The 18,665-nt window shown below is 34.9% G+C and overlaps 1 protein-coding gene across 2 annotated transcripts in view; it reads left to right on the top strand.

Moving 5' to 3' along the window:
- The window catches only part of LOC143229700 (pleckstrin homology domain-containing family G member 5-like), a 202,633-nt gene that overhangs the window by 46,227 nt on the left and 137,741 nt on the right, over window positions 1-18,665 (top strand). For both annotated transcript variants that reach the window (XM_076462414.1, XM_076462412.1), the window contains exon 4: window positions 207-270. In XM_076462414.1, the coding sequence (XP_076318529.1) occupies window positions 207-270 (64 nt within the window). The remainder of the gene's footprint in view (window positions 1-206; window positions 271-18,665) is intronic.

Here is an 18,665-nt window from a genome sequence, read left to right as displayed (position 1 = left end):
AGATTTAACTTGTACTTCATTGGATTATTTTTAATAGCACTTTGAGCTTAGATGCTTTACTGCAAAATTAATAAACGTAAGAATATTTTGGTTAAATTTATTTTTAGTGACTTATAAACAGATTATGTAACTGGTGCTTTGCAGATAAATTAATTAATTTTACTTGCCTGTAGAAATGTGTGATTAATTATTAATCTGTTTTACAGAAGCAGACACAACCATGACAACGAACACGTAATACTAATAACACAGTTATCAAGCGACAACAAGGTAAGAACGAATTGTACATCTCAACCTTGTATTTGTATTTACAATTCGAAAATATGTGCTCATGGGGCCATTCTTCCAGAAATAAAACATGATGTGAGATTTTAAAATAATATAAAAAGGTAAGAAACAAAAGAGAAATAATGCCAACACTCCAGATCATAGTTAAAAAAAAAAGAAGTTAATTTTAAGTCGATTTTGCTTATATAAATCAAAGAGTTAGTTAACTGGAAGTCAGTAAGGTAGTTTAGAAGATAAAGTTCATCCATTAGATCTAGTAAGACAACTAACACTTTGGTCCACTTGAAATAAGTGATTATATTGATATTTCTGATGTCGGTAATGTGGTTTATAACAGGAAATAAGTCTATTTGAAACAATAGTAAGGACTTCCTTCACAGAACGTTCGTCCGTATGAAACAACAGTAAGGTTGCTAGTAATAGTAAGTTAGTCCATTTGAAACACACAATGCAGTTCATTGTAGGAAGTTAGTCCATTTGAAACATAATGCAGTTCATTGTAGGAAGTTAGTCCATTTGAAACATAATGCAGTTAATTGTAGGAAGTTAGTCCATTTGAAACACACATTGCAGTTCATTGTAGGAAGTTAGTCCATTTGAAACACACATTGCAGTTCATTGTAGGAAGTTAGTCAAATTTGAAACACACATTGCAGTTCATTGTAGGAAGTTAGTCCATTTGAAACACACATTGCAGTTTATTGTAGGAAGTTAGTCCATTTGAAATATACGAGGTAGTTCGTTGCAGAAAGACTTCATTTTGAACAAAGATACTAAAACTAAAATAAACCAGGCGTTAACTTACTTTAAAAAAATACGAAATAAACTTCATATTCCGTTTTGTATAGAACATTAATCACTATAAGTAAAAAACAGTGTACGTTTAAAATATCATAATATTTCAAATTATTATTTAAAATCAATAAAGGTACTTAGAAATATTAAATATCTCATATCATTTGAAATGTCAATTCAGAGATACGAAAATATAATAGTGTGAAATATTCCAGTCTGATTTATTATTATTATATTATAATTATTTTAATAAATATTTCCAACAACCTAGTGAAGTGCACTAAAGTCTGCTTAATTAACAACATATGCTGTTTAAATATTTAGTGCCATGATAATTAAGCGTCCGTTAATTTACACTCTATAACGTGTTATATTTAAATAAGAGCGGTGAACTAAACATGAGAATTTTATGAAACCTTATTTCATATTTTGCAGTTAGCCCAGCATGGCCAAGCGTGCTCGCCCTTTTAGCCGTGGGGGGTGTTATAATGTGACGGTAAATCTAACTATTCGTTGGCAAAAGAGTAGACCAAGAGTTGGCGGTGGGTGGTGATGACTAGCTTCCTTCCCTGTCTTACACTGCTAAATTAGGGACGGCTAGCACAGATAGCTCTCGAGTAGCTTTGTGCGAAATTTGAAAACAAACAAACATTTTGCAGTTATCAAATAAAGTTGTAATTAAATATTGTCACGTGAATATTTATAAATATGATGAAGCATAAGCTTAACTATGTTATCGATGTGGCCTGATATAAGGCTTAATATATCCAAATTCTTGAAAATGTGACCTGGAAAAGAATCTGACACGTAGCCTGTAAGAAAGTGGCACGGCCATACCATGTGACTTGAAAGAAATGACGCCATTTTGTCAGATTGATGTGTTTGTAAAAAAAAAAAAAAACAGTACCAAGTTCTGTACTTATAATGTATTTCTAATAAATAAATAACAAAATAATTTTATTTGGGCTGTATTTACAGCTCCCTATCTGAACTCTATAGCTCCTTCAAGGGATCGGTGCTCTATCACAGCTCCACCTGGAAGCAAATACATTGCAACTCACGCGATTTTATAACAAAAATATATTTTTAAATGGAGAGAGATTGTCCCGGTATTGGCCTTATGAGTCGAATCAGTTTCTACTTTCTCTTTTTTTTTTTTTTGCCAATGCTTGTTGTTTATATAGTGTTTGCTTTTCTAATATCAACCTATACAAAAAAACAACAACTTTACTCGGTGTTGCCGTATGGTTTAAGAAATATAAGTTTCGTTTCCTAATGTCGAAAACAAAAATCTATACTTACATTGACGTTATTCTTACTAAACCAAACTGTCAGGTTGGCTGAAATGAAATGGACATTGAGATAGAATATTAACTTTCACTACTCACTAAATTAGTACCTCGCGAAAAATGACAGAATTATGAAACCAACTGTCACGGGAACGACATAGTTTTGTTATACCTGTCAACAAAGGGATATTAATTAATTCTCATTGATCCTCTACGCGAATATTATGTATTAAAAAGATAATTAATTACACACACACACACACATAACTCCTAAGTATAATCACCCTTTGACAATGTTTCAGATTTAAGGTTGTAGAATAGAATGAGACCGGAGTGTGATAGTATTAATGAAATATTAAAGACAGAATGAGACGTTTATTGTATTCATATACAGGGTGTTCGGAAAGTCACTGTGCACTTATATGTTTAGTAACAGACAAAATTGCACAGTGACTTTCCGAACACCCTGTAGAAACATAATTTAATCAAGATCTACACGGAAAAATGGAAAATGTATTATGTAAGAGAAGGGTCGTTTTATGTTTATAAAGTAAAGTAAAAAAATATTGTGAAGTAGTATTGTGTGTTTCTATGTTCATTAAGGGTTTTGACAGTTCTCAAGTGTTTCACTTGTTATATCAGTCAAGATATCTTACATAACCTCTGGCATAGCACGTGAGGACGTGTAAGTCACCAGGAAATAGGTGATTTATATCTTGGTGCTATGTGAGAAGGTATACATTTCTTGCTGTAACCCGACAAGATACCTTACCAAGTTAAGTTTCCATCTGGCAAACATGAAAATCCTAAAGTTCCATAAGCTCATAACAACATTAGTATAATAATAGTTTCCGAAAGAGTGACGTCGCAGCTTTGCATATTGTGTTCTCTAGTTATTTTTACCTTTCTTTGTTTATTCATTTCAAAGCAAAAAGCTACACAATTGTTTTGCCTACCACATGTATCGAAACTTGATTTTCAGCGTTATAAGCATGCTGGCTCATCACTGAGCCAACGGGAGGGGATATATTCTGCGATACAGGTGTTTAAAATAACAAAACACTTGATGCCTCGCAAACAAAATAACTAGGAACCACCTGAACGGTCAAGTTTAAGATATGGATCCAAATTTTTTTGCATATAATTGTCACGACATACATTTCATTAGACATCGACATTTACAAGGAAATACATAGTGTATAAATATTGCTAAATATTTAGTTTTTAAAATAAATGTATAGTAAAACATTCATTTGTACTTATAGAGAATTCAGTTCCCTAGATTCTCATCTATAGTATAATTTAGTTGTGAGTAAAGAACATGTCGTAGTAAAGTTTAGGGTTTGTGGTCTTTGTTTTGCCGTTAAATTATCCCAACTAAACTGTATTAATTCAGGTTGTATAAAAAGTTGTTATTAATAATATATAAAATGCTATTTAAATATTACTCCACAATATAGTATATTATGGAGTATTATAGTCTACTACGACATTTTGTTCAATACTTGTTTTCGTGCCGTAAAATTCTGTGAGAATTCAGTTTGTGTGTGAATTTTCTTATATCTTTTATCATTTACAGTACAGCTCTCCAGTGACTGGATAATAAACACATAGGCTTACGACGCTAAAACAGGGTTTTAATACCTATGGTGGGCAGAGCTCAGATAGTCTATGGTGAACATTTGTGCTTAACAACAATTAATACAATTTGTTGTATGAGAATGTTTCCTACTCTAGAATGACAATTGAGCCAATAATATCACACATCTGACCAAACTTTATAGCCATATTACAACGAAAGAAAGAGATTAATACGAAGTGTCCCATCATATCTTTGTCATTTGCTAAGTGTGTTCGTTCTTGAGGCACTTTATACTTTTATAAATGTCAAGGGTACTTGTTTTTATATTGTTTATAGACAAGTCTAGCAAAATTTATTATTGTATTTTATTGTTGATAAACGTATTTACAAAGTGCTTCAGGAACCAAATGGTTCACATTTGATTTCAACACTAAGACTAATTTTCAATACAATGTTGTTGTTAAGTGAATGTCTGTGAGAACATTTCCTTTAGAGTTTTTGCAAGGATAGTTGTCAGTCTCTAATGGTTTAGTTTAACTTTTAATTCTGGAACACGAAGAGATTCAGACACCTAACTTGTACTGTACATAAATATTTTCTGATACTTGAAAATACATTCAGTCACAATCAGGAAGTAAATATACATGTTATGGAGAATTTTTGTTTCTATATGGCTGTGGCCTGATATAGTCTGGTTTTTGTGGTACTGGTCTCACAGTTTGCCGGTGTAGTTTCGTCCATCACCGCACATGTTCTACCTTCCCGGCGCGAAAGTGTTATAGAATGTGAAGGCCAATCCCACTTTTCGTTGGTTTTAAAGAGTTGCTCCAGTGTTGGCGGTGGGTATTGTTGACTGGCTATTTTATTTGTTGCCTATCACTTTTAAATTAGGAACGACTAGTGCAGATAACCCTCGAGTAGCTTTGTGCAAATTTCATCAAACAAACAAATATTAAATTTGTTTCATCTGTCTTGTAAATATTTTGTTGAGCAACCATAGCATCTTAACAATTTCACTTACCGAATAGTAACGTTTGCGCCACCACTCAGAAAATGGAACGAGGTGATAAACAAAGATATAGCTGAGTATCTATTATTTTTCTATATGTCATCGTCCGCTCAGTGTGATTTGAAATGGAATATCGAAACATATGTTTGATGCTTAATACAGACGTGTGTGGTATATAAACAGTCATTTAAATTCTTTTTACACTGCTACGATATCTTATTATAATTCCTGTTCTACACTCTCAGTGCTATGTTTTTAACATAGTTTATTTATCTTAAGATTATCACATTTCTAGAAAGTAAGAGCAATAAAAGAACTTAATCAAAGATTGCTCCACTTGTGGACTCAAGTCGTTCCAACATCCTAACTTGAAAATCTTGTCATTTATCTCCCCACATTTGTTTTTCTTTATTTCACGATTTTGCGAAACGTTACGCGTAGTTTTCCCCTAATTTTGAATTAACAGATGTAGAGGGTAATAATCTAATAAACAGAATCCTACATCATTTCTTGGGTTACATTTATCTGACCAAATAGCGAAATTCTCTGACAAGGATCTAAAATGAATCATGAATCATTAATCATTACAGTCTGGGAATCTAACCACTTGGACTGTGACCAGACTCGCCTCCACTTGTAATTAACGTAGTTCTAAATATATGATTGGAGGATTTTGAAAGAAGGTATAAAACTCACAACATTTTGTTTACAGAATTCTGCTAATTCTGTATTACACGTATTACAGTCTGTAAAGAAATCCATTTCAGTCATTTCATTACATTATTTATTAAAAACTGACTTACCATTGCTGATGAGCCCGGCATGGCCAGGTGGGTTGAGACGTTCGACTCGTAATCCGAGAGCCGCGGGTTCGAATCCCCGTCACACCCAACATGCTCGCCCTTTCAGCCGTGGGGGCGTTATAATGTGACGGTCAGTCCCACTATTCGTTGGCTAAAAAGTAGCCCAAGAGTTGGCGGTGGGTGATGATGACTAGCTACCTTCCCTCTAGTTTTACACTACTAAATTATGGACGGCTAGCACAGATAGCCCTTGAGTAGCTTTGCGCGAAATTCAAAAAACAAAACAAACAAAGATTCACATTGTTTCCCCTGCAAAGCTCTCCCTTCGATCATCGCCTAGAATTGGTACTTTCTGAAATGACTCGTGATATATCGAAGATCGAAGTTACGTTGATATTGTCAGTCCAAACCTGTTCACAATAAGTGCATACAAGCATTCTTACTTAGCACTAATTCATTTCTTTCACGTAAATATAAATGTTTTATAGAGGCACGCACTAGTTCAGTACCTATTTTACGGTTTCTGAACTGCTTATAAGGAAAGTTGTTGTTTTCTCAATTTGAGTCTCTAAGTAATAAGCGCTGTCTTTTAAGAAGACACCAAATTGTTCACGATATTTTTGTTTCTCCGTTCTTCTCAAGTTATATTTTAAACCTAATTAGTGCAAAGTAGGTTCGAAAATACACGAAGTGACATTAATACAGTTTATAGAAACTGGTAACTTATAAAGAAAAATGTCCGGACTTTCATATTAATTTCACTTCTCTGGTCCGTCTGACTTTCTCTGTTCTTGAGTTACATTTATTCATACACTTAGTTCCTTCAGTACATAAAACGTTTAACACCAGAACACACTTACACAGTAAGTGGGAGATCCATCTAAACTCAATGTTTCGCATTAAGCGATTTCAAAGATATCGGAATCTTTAAACTTCGTGGATGTTTTTATTATGGAGCTGTCGAGATGGGTTCGGATCTGTGTGATAACACAAAATATCCCCAACAATGTTATTACCATTTGAAGCTGTGGACGTTTCTTAAGAGTGACAGTCAATTTCTTAGCGTGGTTGGTGGGAAGGCAATCACACAGTCTAGAGACTGTGTGAGAAAAATGGCAGAAACCAATGGCAACTTGAAGAAGGGCTTCATAGAGAAAAACCAAATAATTAATAGTATAAACATAATGTTAAGATACCCTTGGAAGCTTCGAGCCAATCTAAACCATTATTGGGTTAAAAGTTTGTGTGTGTGAGAGTGGATAACCGCTTAAACTTGATATCTACCCTTAAAACCGTCGAATAATGACAAACATTATTGTCTGTCCCTCCCCCTATATTAACCCCTAGGGGTCTTCTATGTCTTCCATGATGACGAGAAACCCACACGAAGTAAAAATGTATTTTCAAGACTGCTGGAATAGGTGCTGAAACTTTAATTAAACTGAAGTACAGAATAACGTTTTGATTTCATACTGATACCCATAACAGCCGTCTTAAAAATACACTTCAAAGTCTTGTCAGTGCGCTGAACGAATACGTGAGCTAGTTATATAAAAGTCACAGCTTAAACCTAAGAAAGCCTCATAAGGGATATGTATATATATATATATATATAAATCTTAAATATTTATCTTATTTACATTATTAGTCTGATTACACGAGAAAATGTATTGTTTTAAGCGTGCGACATTCGTTTTCTATGCCTAAAGCTAGGCATGAAATAACATACATTTAGGATAATTTTATTTCACACATGTCAAAGTTATATAAAGTTTATTTCATTTGAAATTTCTCATATTTTAATCGTTTTGATTTTTATTGATTATTTTAAACTTAAGAAGAGAAAGCTTTTGTGTTAATTTTTTCGGTTTTGTTGATAATGTTTCTCTGGCATTTGCATTGTTTTTAGTTCAATATTATTATTTCGTACAATAATAGCTGACCCGGCATGGCCAAGCGTGTTAAGGCATTCGACTGTATAATCCGAGGGTCGCGGGTTCGAATCTTCGTCACACCAAACATGCTCGCCATTTCAGCCGTGGAGGCGTTATAATGTGACGGTCAAGCCCACTATTCGTTGGTAAAAGAGTAGCCCAAGAGTTGGCGGTGGGTGGTGATGACTAGCTGCCTTCCTTCTAGTCTTACACTGCTAAATTAGGGACAGCTAGCGCAGATAGCCTTCGAATAGCTTTGCGCGAAATTCAAAACAAACAAACAATGATAGCTATCTATCTATCTTTAAAGGAGAGATGTCGCCTGCATGTTTGTGTATCTCTGTGCCCACGTTTCAGACTGTCTTAGCATCCTTAAAGCTTCCCGGAGAATGTCTTAATGGGTTTGACGATTTGATGTGCCATTGCGTGATCGAATATCATTTGTTTTTGATGAAAGAATTAGCGCCAAGAATCACCAAAAAATCGATTAGGTTTCAAAAGACCCAGATACTCGAGCGCTTTCAAATAGTTTATTATTATTTATGAGAAATAAAAAGAATGTCTTGATCAATGGCCTATGTGATCACCCAAGTTCAGCTATAAACTATTTTAAATACATGACTGCCTACCGATTACTAATTAGTTGTATCCTTCATTTTGGTTATCAGTCTGTTGCCGTCTTTAAGGAAGACGTGAGGAGACGTGTATGGATGTTAATGATAACCAGAATTCGATCCTGGGTCCTTTTGATATAATTCTTGTTTTATTTGATGATGGCCGCACGTACTGCCGAAACGTTCTACGTATTCTTTTAAATAAATGTAGTTTTACCGATTTAAATCTGTTGAGTTTCTAAACAAATTTACTTAGATAAGTGTGGTCCTTTTCTCAAATAATAGACTCTACCAATATTCGATCAACTTTACAGACAACATACCAATACCTTTTCACATACCTTTAAGATATTCATATAAAGAAGTCAAGTCCAGTTATCGGTTCACCATACCGATACCTTCTCACATATACCAAATAAATTCAGATAAAGAAATCAAATCCACCTATTGGTTCTCAAAACAGGAAGTCTCCTAACATTATGGCCGCATCCCCAACTAAGAAAAAATATGGAATGATTGAGAATGAAAATAGAGCCAAAAAAGCATGGAATGTAATCCCAACTACAGCACCACATCATAAAAAAAATACCCCTCTCACAAACTGGAGAAAAGAAAAATCATAACTTTAACCAGAATATAAAAGGAAATTCGCTGTACTCGTGGACAAAAAGGACTTCTTCCACAAACTATAAACTCTATCACAGAGAATAAATCGAATCAACTCTCAAAGAACATCTGAGAAGAACTTGAAACAGAAGCAGTTGACAATCCACCAGTGCAGCACCACTCAATTCATCTCTCAGGTTTACCTAAAATTCACAAACAAGGTTATATCTTCCTCTGTCTCTTACTTGACTGCACATATTTACCTTGCCTCCCATCAGTTATATATCAGGTACGTATAATATTACTGTTATGAAGTAAAACAAAGTGAGAACTCAGTATGGTTTGTAGAAATTACAAACACAAGGACAATAACAACACAACAAACAATGGCCATTCGCGACGTATCCAACATCTTCATCGTCCCGTGATACACTACAGATATTCCATTAAAAGACTGATAACTATAGAAATTCTAAGTAACGTATCCAATAACAGAGCCAACAATCTTCTGTATCAACACATCTTATTTCCACCTTTAAGATAAGTGCTGTCAACAACAGAAAAAGCCTAACTATGAACTCATCTCTATCATCGGTACATAATAACTTCTACACTGAACGTTTTAAAGTTAACCACCTCAAAACATCCACCCAAGAATTTTTCATATACATTGACCATACGTTAATAATATAGACGCATACTATAAAGTATTCCTTAAGAAGATAGTTGTCGAGGTACACAACTGATATACCAGATAATTTTAGAGGAAACCCACATACCATAAATAAAACAACCTCAACAATGTAAAGACAACAGAATGAACAAGTGTCCTGCATGTCTTAATGGTTAGAGCGCTTGATTCGTAATCTGAGGGTCGAAGGTTCGAATCCTTCTGCCACCAAATATGCTCGCACTTTCAGCCGTGGTGGCGCTATAGTGTGACGGTCAATCCAACTATTCGTTGGTAAAAAAGTAGTCCAAGAGTTGGCGGTGGGTGGTGACAACTAGGCACCTTTTCTCTAGTCTTATACTGCTAAATTAGGGAAGGCTAGCGCGGATAGCCTTCATGTAGCTTTGAGCGAAGTTCAAAACAAACAAATAAGAATGAATAAGATTTGTGTTGCCGAAAACGTGAAGAAAAAAAATCATCATCACTGTAATCTTCCTTGATAATGAATAAAAACAACCTAAAAATTAAGAAAAAACTGTAAATAGATCACAGGCATACAGCTGTGTTCCTCAATGTTAGAGATATTTCTGAAAACACACAGAGAATCCGTACACAACATAAAGATCAGCCATTACTCAGATGACACAACGCAGTTAGCGCTCAATAAGTCATCTAAAAACTCAATGGAGAAAAACACTCCATTTGCCACACCCTCTGCGAACGAGGATTCCAAACACTCAAGAAACAAAAGTTGAATTTCAGCAACAGACAAAACACGAGACTGTAATACCGATCTATCTGCACTAACTCATGATGACAGACTAGGAGACCGAACTAAACACTGGATAATGCTAAACTAATAGGGTATGAAACACACATGAGAAAAAAATTATGTAACTTTTAAACCGTCAGAAAAATCTGTATACCCTCCTTAAAAACATTTAGATAGTTAGTTTTTGTTTTAAAAATTCCAAATGGTGAGAATCCAAGTTTAGTGGATAAGAAGAAATCCCAGAGTTAAGCCTTGCTCACCACCAACACATACATGAATACATATATTTATCACGAACATTAAACTGGAATTAGATAACGTACGAAACGTTTAAATACTAATTATATGAGTGACTTAAATAATTTCGAACTTGGCACTCTAAAGTTAGAAATTCATGAAAATCAATTAAGAAAATGTTACCAATATGTTAAACATGCTGTCACACCCAATCGTCTCATTAAATCAAGCAATTAAACTTGATGAACCTTTAGTTAGTAATCCACGTCTGAACATGGAGTGCTATCAGAGTGGTTTGTTGATAAGATACGTGCTACGTGACATCATTAGGTGTAAAAGCAGGCCCACGTGACTAAATACTCCCTCGAGATGGAAAATTTACATCTATTAACTTTTTACCTCGATGTATTATATATTCTGAATTTATCGTGGGATTACTTTGCAGGATAAATTTTAATCTACTTTTCATGGACAGTATGTAGACTGCTGAAGTTGTAGAACAGACCAACTATATACCACAGAACGTGGTATATAGAAGAAAAAGAAATACAATTCATAAACTGTCCCCAGGTTTGGATACCCACGATGGGCAGAGCAGAGATAACGCTTTATGTAATTTTGTTCTTAACAAAAAACAAACAGTAAGTTTTACTTTTATTTCTGATACACAAAACGGCTATACATTAATGAGTAGAAACTCATTATAGAAGTATATATCTCATACAATTTAAAAAGGTACGACAGAGGAATTGGTAAGGAGGGAAAACATTAAACCACCGAGGTGTATCTCAGGCATTCAAAGGACTTATAATAGAGAAGAATAAGAAAAGGTTTATAGAACATGATAGTCACGTAGTTGCCTCCAGGTGCACACTGTACACCATATCCCCCTACTGCACATTGTTACATACAAGTAAATCTATCTTTGTTACTTAATGCACATAGAAACACTTCAGTTCTTTTTCAATGTTCTCTCTTCAATATAACAGTCTAAATAAATATACCCATTTTTAACTTTTAAAAATATGCCCCCTGGTGGTTCAACAAAATGTCTGAGGGCTCATACCGCTAACACCCGAGGTTCGATATTCGTGGTGGTCCTAGAAGATACGGTCCTTTGTTAGATTTTGCAATTAATAGCAAACAAACAAACAAACAAAAAAAGAACCATAATATATATTCACCCAGACATTTCTTTGGGTAATAATACCTATTTAAGTAGGACTCAGCAGATGTAGGTGCTCAAGTCTAAAACTTACTACGTGTATAGTTTATAATTCATCATTTACTATCTTAAAAATACGTGAAGTGAAAACATCTACATGGATACTGTTCATGCGTAGCTGATAAACCGACTGAAAACTGAATGTCTGCAAGTCAGGTTTGAACAAAAATAGGGCCCAAACAGCATCATACGTTCAACATAGATCTACATAGGATTTAAAACAGTGAAACACTCATTTTGAAATTAAAATTCAAAACGTACAGGAAATGAAGGGTTATAGGTACTCAAACTTCATTATCTAAAAATAGTTTTTCGACCCGGCATGGCCTGGTGGGTTAAGGCGTTCGACCTTTAAGCTGAGGGTCGCGGATTCGAATCCTGGTCACACCTAACATGCTTGCCCTTACAGCAATGGGGGCGTTATAATGTCAGTTCCACTATTCATCGGTAAAAGAGTAGCCCAAGAGTTGACGGTGGGTGGTGATGACAATCTGCCTTCCTCTAGTCTTACACTGCTAAATTAGGGACGGCTAGCACGGATAGCTGAGTTGCTTTGTACGAAAAACGAACAAACAATACTTTGTGTTTTTCGTATAAAATAGACGAACAGAGTCATATTTAATTTATTGAAAGATACATAAAAATAGGGAAATCATTCAAAATCACTTTTGCAGTTTTCTCTGTTTTTAAGCTTTTTGAAAGCTGATATTTCTGTATGAATTCATTTAAATTTATTTTTTCATTAATTATTTTTCCTTCTAATTCAATATAATTATTTACGATATGAGGTAATGGAATCTACCAATAAAGTTGAAAAATAGATAGGTAGAAAAGGAAAATATCAGACTAGCTTTTTCAAAATAAAAAAAAAACGTAATTTGAAACTGATATGTTAACAAACAGTTAAAAAATATATTTGTGTATTTGGAATTAAGAACACAGCTACAAAATGAGCTATCTGTGTTCTGCCCATTACGAGTATCGAAGCCTAGTTTTTAGAGTAGGAGGCAAAACATTATACCAAAGAAATTGTTGAAAGTAAAGATTTAAGTCCGGAAAATCATCAATATTTAAGGTTAGATGCTGTTTTGTTGTTGAATTTCGCGCAAAGCTATATTAGCAAGCCATCTGCGTTAGCTATCACCACCCACCGCCAACTCTTGAGCTACTCTTTTACCATCGAATAGTGGGATTGACCGTCACATTATAACATACCCACAGCTGAAAGAGCGAGAATGTTTGGTGCGACGAGGAATCGAACCCAAGACCCTCAAATTAAGAGTGGAGTGCCTTAATCACTTGGCCATGCCGGGCCAGTTAGTAAACAGCACTCTCCGCCAACTCTGAGGCTCCTCTTTTAAAAACTTCACCGTCACATTATAATGTTCCCATGGCTGAAAAGGAAAAAAAATGCTTGGTGACGGTGTTCAAACTCGAGACCAGCAGGTTGTGAGTGAAATTTCCTAACACCAGGTGGTACTGCTGTTAAAAATATTATTTTCTAAGGTATTTTTTGAAATTTGATTCTAAAATAAATTCCTTTTAACGACATTTCTTGTAGAACAAAAATCACACAATTTTAGTGTCATTAAAAATTACTGCACAAAATGAGTTATTATCCCGAAATGCTTGTAACGATTGAATTAAGTTATTTTTTCTCCCAGTTTTTAAAAACTCGATCGCCTGATTGGTGTTATTCTTATTTCGTTATTCAATCTCTATTTTAATTATTTTCTAAGCATTTTTAAAAGTTCTTTTAAGCTCTCTGTTGTATCAGAGAATTTCAAACAAAAATTAATTCCTACAAACTATATTATGGAACGTTGACGCAAATAGTTTAAAAAGTTGCAGTAGTATTTCATCAATAAACAAAGAAACAACCCAATCTATTATGCCTATTTCTTTCTTACAAAGTGAGGATTAATGACAATTATAAAAAAAATGCTTGTTATTAGATTTAAAATATCACCCAGATAGCGCTGTGATATGCTATCTTATACGTTGTTCAGTGGAAAAATATAGAAAATCCATGTCATTCATTTTATTTAAATAAAGAAATCTTGTCTGAAGCAGTTTTGAAGAAAAAGGAAAGCGAAAGTTATTGTACAGCTTAACAGCTTATGACGTTAAAAATTAATTGAAAAATCAATAACACAAACTATCGAACTGTAGGTGTAGGAATCTCCTATTTTTTAAGAATAGAGTAATCCTCACAAATCATGTCTGTACACACATTTCTTGAGAAATGAAAGCAAAACATTTCTAATGTTACATATTTGGTAAAAATAATTTCTTATATAGCATAATACGATTGTGGAAAACGTAATTTCTCAAAATACATTTTGATTCTCAGACATAATTTAAAAAACAACAACTTTGGTTTGTTTGCTTTCAATTGGTTTGGTTTGAATTTCGCGCAAAGCTACTCCGGAGCTATCTGCGCTAGTCGTCCCTAATTTAGCAGTGTAAAACTAGAGAGAAGGCAGCTGGTCACCACCACCCACGCCGACGTTTGGGCTGCTCTTTTACCAACTAATAGTGGGATTGACCGTCACATTATAACGCCCCCACGGCTGAAAGGGCGGGGATCCGAATCCGCGACCCTCAGATTATGGGTAAAACTTTGGAAGATGGAAGAGTTTTACGATGTTAAAAGAAGAGCTAGGGTGTTCACTGTGATTCTAAAGAAGACTGACTTTCATGTTGAAAAGAAAGAAGTTGTGTATGGTAAAATTCTAGTTAACTATATCTTCCCATCAACTCAGCAAAAAAGTATAAAAATATGAAGAAAATTACTCTGAACAAGAGTATGGATAGATTTAAGTCCCGGCCTGGCCAGATGGTTGTGTTGCTTCATTCACAATATGAGGGTCGTGAGTTCGATACCCCTTCCCGCCAAACATTCTTCCCCTTTAAGCTGTGGGGACGTTACCATATAACGGTTACTTTCATTATTCGTTGGTAAAAAGAATAGCCGAAAAGTTGTGACGGTGAATGATGATGTCTATCTCCCTCTAGTCACACCAAACATACTCGTCCTTTCAGCCGTAGAGGCGTTATAAGTGACGATCAATCCCACTATTCGTTAGTAAAAGAGTAGTCCAAGAGTTGACGGTAGGTGGTGATGACTAGCTGTCTTCCATCTTGTCTTACATTGCTAAATTAGGGACGGCTAGCGCAGATAGCTCTCGTGTAACTTTGCGCGAAATTCAAACCAAACCAATCCCTCAAGTCTTACACTTCTAAATTAGGGACGGCTATCACAGATAGCTCACGTGTAGCTTTGCGCGAAATTAAAAACAAACAAACGGCGGATTTCACGTTAACTGCAACTGCCATTGTTTCCACATTTAGACATAACATTACTTTCGCTTAAGTTTTCTAAAGTAGTGCTCTTAATAACGAATAAATAGAGAAGTTGCACCCACAAGAATTTTGGGTGAAACTGGTGACATTGAAACAATTATATATACACATTTATATCGATTTTGTTTACAAAATTCAATCAAAAAATCTATTCAAAGAAAACCGCAAAATGTGTGATTCTTTTTTGTTACCATGAATGACAAAACTCAGTCAACAATGTGTTTTTTTTGTGTACTAGGAAGCAAAGCTAAAACACATAAACATTGATCGTAGCTGAAAGGAAGAGATTGAGTGCACTTGTACCATATATTTGGTCAAATAAACCTTGCCCCCTTACTTTTAATTTATATCCTACACCTCTGTCACTTAATAGAGAGGTTATGACATCTATTTTAAGTACTCTCGAAACGTTTTTAATATCAGTACCGGTATCTGTAAATGTCCATTTTGAGATTATTGTTGCATAGTTTTCTCAAACTTTTGCTTTCTTTTTGTTCGTTTGTTTTCGAAACACTCTGGTTGACTTGATTAACCGCTCTTGAGACTACACCCAAGAGATCTTAACGGCACAACGTTTTTATTAGTTACTTTATTATTTCTTAAACAGAAACAGAAACGACAATCTGTTGACTCTCATCAATGTTAATAGGTTACAAACATCTCTTGGTGTCCCGGTGGAACAGCGATAAATTTACGGACTTACAACGCTAAAATTCGAGGTTTGGTTCTCCGCAGTGTACACGGCAAGTAGTTAAATGTGATTATGTTCTCTAACAATGAAAACAACGGCTGTTTACTTTAAGACTGCTACTTTGGTAGTAGCTGAAGACTGGTTTTCTGTGACTAGTTGGAAAGAGTAACATCTGAAATATTTCAGTCATATAAAGATAATTCATTACTTTATACTAAAACAATTTGGAGTTTCACAATGTTGTTACAATCCATTTTGCCACTTCCGACCATGCTTTATCTGACGACCTTGCATTTTAGCAATAGTCCTGATGTGTAGTTTCCATTACAAAAGGTCCCGTCGTAGGGTTTTCACGACCAAAGTACTCCTTATTTGCCTTACATAATACATCTGGTATACGAAAAGGATTGTTTTAACAGTTTGATATCGCATAAATTCTTAGGCGACTTCATTATTTCATTCTATAGCTGACAGAAATATGTGACGGTTTTATGAGAAGTATGGCTCGTAGCTTCATCTTAATGAACCTATACCCTTTTATCCATGTTTCCAGATGGAGCTCCTTTTTGGTTAATTTGTGTACTGTTGCATGTGGAACGTGGACGACTTTTGCAATTGAACTTTGCGTTCATGAGTTTTCACCTGTCAAAAGACGCTGCATTTTGCTTACCATAGCTGATGCATGACTTGTAGCATATCTATTTCATTATGGTCCTGTTATCCCACATTGATCCATATTATTTTACAATTTAATGCCATTAAGTACAAGTGATATCTCAGCTTTTGAACTTCTTAATACCTGATCTTAACACATCGTTAGGATCTGTAAATAAATATTTCCATTGAAAAACGGCTATTACACAACGTTCTCAAGAACGATCAGTTTTTGGTGGCATCACAAGTGTTAAATAAAGATAAACGATGTTAACACGTGATTCGTTTACATGCCGTCCCAGCACTATGTTTGCTCATTTACATATTCGACATTGTTTTATTATAACGTATTCAACCCTGTAGATAGACTTGCTAGTTTATAATTTTCTGTTTTCCAGACACTACGGTGTGATTTACACATGCAAGCGTTATTTATTCTGTACCAGAATCAGTCGAGAGCAGTATTTTTTCCTGTTTTAAATTCTGAACTTCAGTAACTACAGCTACAGCACATGTAGCTCCTTGTGTAGCTTTGAACGACTTTTTGAAACAAAACAAAGAAAACTCATGGTATAACAGATACCCATCTTTATGCTTGTCAATGAGATATGAAAGCTGTTAAACTTTGATTTGACGTCTGAAAAAAAAATGCTGTTATTGCTTAAACACTGATTCAGCCAATGAAATAAACTACAGATATTTTCGTGAAAAATGTTAAGTTAAATAACCAACCAATTTAAATCTAAATTCGTGGTAAGAATTTAGGGTTAAAAAACTTTCAAGTCTCAATAAAGATATTGGGATCTGAAAGACAACCCGCTGTGGTCATAAACTTCATGTTGGTAATTAACCATGGTTCAGAGTTACAGCTTTCATTGCACGTGAAACTAAATAGTTTAGTTATTCGCGCATTTTAAGAACATCTATTTTTAACGCTTCCCGTTAGTACAGCGGTATGTCTATGGATTTACAACGCTCAAATCAGGGGTTCAATTCCTCTCGGCGGGTCAGCAGATAGCCTGATGTGGTTTTGTTATAAGAAAATACACACACTATTTTTAATTGGACGAAGTTTACTTCGGTTTTTCTTAACTGTTTAAAATGGCCGAGTTTTGTTTTTCAAAATTAATTATTGTATGATGAAGCTTCCTTTGAAAATGAAAAACAAATTGCTAGTTTACTGAAAATATGGTGGAAAATTATCAAGCATTTCTTTCTTAAGAAAACATATATGGAAACGGCAAGTTTCAGATATTTATAAAACACACAAAACAAACATAGACTGCAGTTCTGTAAGTCTGCAGAAGACTTTACCTTCAGAAAGTGTTCAAATTAAGAACTTTGTAGAATACAAAAGATGTAACTTTTGTAAGTTCCAACTGAGACTTTCCCTGCAAAAGAAGGTCTACTTTCTGAAGATGGTCCAATAGAGACCATTGTGGCCCCAGCATGGTCAGGTGGTTAAGGCGTTCGATTCGTAATCGTAGAATAGCGGGTTCGAATCCCCATCACATCAAACATGGTCGCCCTTTTCAGCAGTGGGGGCGTTATAATATGAGGGTCAGTCCCTCTATTCGTTGGTAAAATTGTAGCCCAAGGGTAGGCGGTGGGTGGTGACGACTAGTTGTCTTCCCACTAGTCTTACATTAAGGACGACTAACGCAGATAGCCCTCGTGTAGCTTTGCGCGAAATTCATAAACAAACAAACAAGAGACCATTGTAGAATAAAACATTCTTCAATTTAGACTTTCAATGCAGAAGAAGGTAGGCCTAGTTTCTGAAAGTGTTTCGATTGAGGCCTTCGTTCCAGAAGACCGTAGGTCTGCTTTATAAAGGTGTTTGAATTGAGACCGTTGCAGAAGAGGGTGGGTCTATTTGGCGAAGGTGTTCGAGTTGAGACTTGTTTCTAATTACGAGTTTTGAAAGTATTTATGTTTTAAAGCTTCCTACAAAGATTGTTACTTTTAATAGCATTAAGAAGAAGAAAAAGCCAACTAAAATTACATATAGCAAAAGTATATCATCGCGGGTGAGCCTTGCCCTACAAAAATTAACTGCGTAGTATACGCTAAATAAGACTTTACTGCCATCTGTTAGAGAACATGAGCATGATATCTTGTCTACCAAAT

The sequence above is a fragment of the Tachypleus tridentatus genome, chromosome 10 (assembly GCF_004210375.1).
Source record: "Tachypleus tridentatus isolate NWPU-2018 chromosome 10, ASM421037v1, whole genome shotgun sequence".
Taxonomy (NCBI): Eukaryota; Metazoa; Arthropoda; class Merostomata; order Xiphosura; family Limulidae; genus Tachypleus; species Tachypleus tridentatus.
This window is presented reverse-complemented; position numbering and strand designations above follow the sequence as displayed.